General features: G+C 53.5%; 1 protein-coding gene across 1 annotated transcript in view; it reads right to left on the reverse strand.

The window, feature by feature from the left end:
* Positions 1-2,500, reverse strand: part of LOC123513255 (histone-lysine N-methyltransferase 2D-like) — a 5,568-nt gene that overhangs the window by 23 nt on the left and 3,045 nt on the right. The window contains exon 3 of the mRNA XM_045270327.1: positions 1-2,394. This exon is cut by the window's left edge and continues 23 nt beyond it. Within this exon, the coding sequence (XP_045126262.1) occupies positions 370-2,394 (2,025 nt within the window). The 3' untranslated portion in view covers positions 1-369. The remainder of the gene's footprint in view (positions 2,395-2,500) is intronic.

The raw sequence follows: 2,500 nt of genomic DNA on the forward strand, positions 1-2,500 counted from the left end.
ATGTATATATGAGCCCCTATCTTCTCTTTATACATTCATATATAAAACAATATCACGAAAGGTTCGCGCAGTTTCGCGGCAGCTCAAACAATGGCTTGGCATCAGAACAAAGCCAAACATGAGAATCACTGGTAATCATGGTCGAGAGACAAAGCGCGGAGCTGCACTGGACAAAGAGGGTGGGAATGGCCAAGTGGCGCTCTGGCTTCCTAATGTGATTACAAGAGTTTTGAACCAAAAACATCTTCCTTGTGAGGCTCACATATCTAACTGCAGAGCTAAAGCTCAGACCTTCACACAATGTAGATCGCTCTCCACTCCCCTTGTCAAGGCAGAGTCACCGCGACTCAGGACCACCGCCCTGCAGCACTAAGGCCTTGGAGGAGGTGGCAGCTGTACTTCGGATGGCGGCAGGATAACCACCTTGTTGGAAGAGGGGATACGTGGGATATTTGCGCCCGGAGGAAGTCTGACAGTCCTAAGGTGGTCATCATCAAATCGATCATCATCGAATCGATCGTCAAGATCAAATCGATCGTCATCGAATCTATCATCAGGATCGAAACGGTCGTCATCGAATCTATCATCAAGGTCGAAACTGTCGTCGTCGAAACGATCATCCAAATCAAATCGATCATCATCAAATCGATCGTCAAGATCGAAAGGATCATCATCAAAGCGATCATCAAGATCGAAACGGTCGTCGTCAAATCGATCATCATCGAAGCGATCATCCAGGTCGAAACGATCATCGTCAAACCGGTCATCCAGGTCATCCCTATCCGCCTCTATGATCAAGATGGGTCCACGCGAACCCTGGACGGTGGCGGGACGTGATGGCCTAAACCCTCCGCTTCCGCGCGAAGGCGTCCCTGGAGACGGCAGACTTGGAAGCCTGACGCCGCCACTCCCGCCCCCGCTGCTACCAACTGTAGGGGGTAGGCTCGGTAGAGGGACTCCAAAGGAGCCTCTCTGACCACCCTGAGACAAGGACAAACCAGGAAGTGGAACACCACCACCTCCTCCGGCCTGGGCAGGAGCAATACTTGGAAGAGGAACGCCACGGTTTCCAGATCCCCGTCCTTGTCCACCTCGTCCTCCAGTAAAACCACCAGAAGAAGAAAGGGCAGGGAGAGGAACACCAACACTTCCATCTCTTGGCTGTCCTCCACCCCTAACTCCTTGGCGAGTCGTAGGAGTGACAGCACCAGGGATCCTTATAGGCTGTCCTACTTGGGGTCTTTGTAACTGTGGTCTCTGTGGCTGTGTTCCAAATGATTGACTGACTGATGTACCTGAACTACCCCTTCCACTGAGCGTAGGCAGAGGGACGCCGCCGGACTGGAACGTTGTTGGAGATTGAGGGATACGAGCACCAAAAGTGGTCGGGGTTCCAGTACCAGCAGGCTGCCCAATGTTAACTCCAGGAGCCTTTTGTGTAGGTGTTGAAGGTGGAAACTGTTGCTGTCTACCGGAAATAGTCTGGCTTCCACCCGTGCTGGATGACGCCTGCGTTCCTCTGCCTCGGCTTGACGTGCTTGAGGAGATTCTGTTTCCTGTGAGAGTGGGCAGTGGAACACCCTGGCCAGTCGGTCGCGAGTCAGCAACATTAGCAGGTGTTTGAGAGCTCTGGATGCCACTCAGGAGGAGATTTACGCCGTCTGCTGGAGGCCTGTTGAAGGAGCGAGCTGGTGCAAGGGTTGGCAGCACGGGGCGGCGATTTACCACCACTCTGGACTGCGTCCTTGGAAATGAGTTGGGCCTGAAAGTCGTTGGTAGCTGACCCGGAGAAGATTGGGATGGAGCACTTGAAGGAGATAATGTGGGAGAACGGACAGAACTCGGAGAATGAGTAGGAGGACGAGTAGGAGGACGAGTAGGAGGACGAGTAGGAGAAAGAGTAGGAGGACGAGTTGGAGGACGAGTTGGAGGGCGCGTAGGAGCACGCGTAGGAATGGTTGGAGCACGGGTAGGAGCACGTGAAGTAGGATTAGGAGAAGGTCGAGCGGCGGGAGTAGGAGGAGGAAGAGGAGGACGAGTAGGGGAAGTGGAAGGAGGACGACTTACGGACCCTTGTGACCCTCGAGATTGTTCAGTTCTGCCTCTGATGTTATTCTGTGGTATTGCCGTGAATCCTGATGTGCCTCGGAGCACCGGGGAGGGTGTGGCGGGTCTTGCCGCTGTAGTAACTCTGCTGAAATCGTTGGAGGCTCTGGATCTGCCAGGCGAGGGAGTCACTTTCCCTATCTCTTCGTTGACGCTGAAGTGCTGCGAGGAGATTCCGCAGTTAACGTTGTACCACCAATCACACACAAGCCTCTGCTGGTTGAAGATAGTGGTGTTGGGACACAGGAAGCTGTTCATCCGGCCGTCAGCGTGACACACGTGGAACACCTGCAGGGAAGGAAATTAGTGGGGAGAATTCTCAGCCTGAGATCATCTCACTATCGTCCATAGCAGTCTATTCCGAGCATCACTGGGCAACCTTTCCTGGTGTGTC

Source organism: Portunus trituberculatus, chromosome 35 (genome assembly GCF_017591435.1).
Source record: "Portunus trituberculatus isolate SZX2019 chromosome 35, ASM1759143v1, whole genome shotgun sequence".
Classification (NCBI taxonomy): domain Eukaryota; kingdom Metazoa; phylum Arthropoda; class Malacostraca; order Decapoda; family Portunidae; genus Portunus; species Portunus trituberculatus.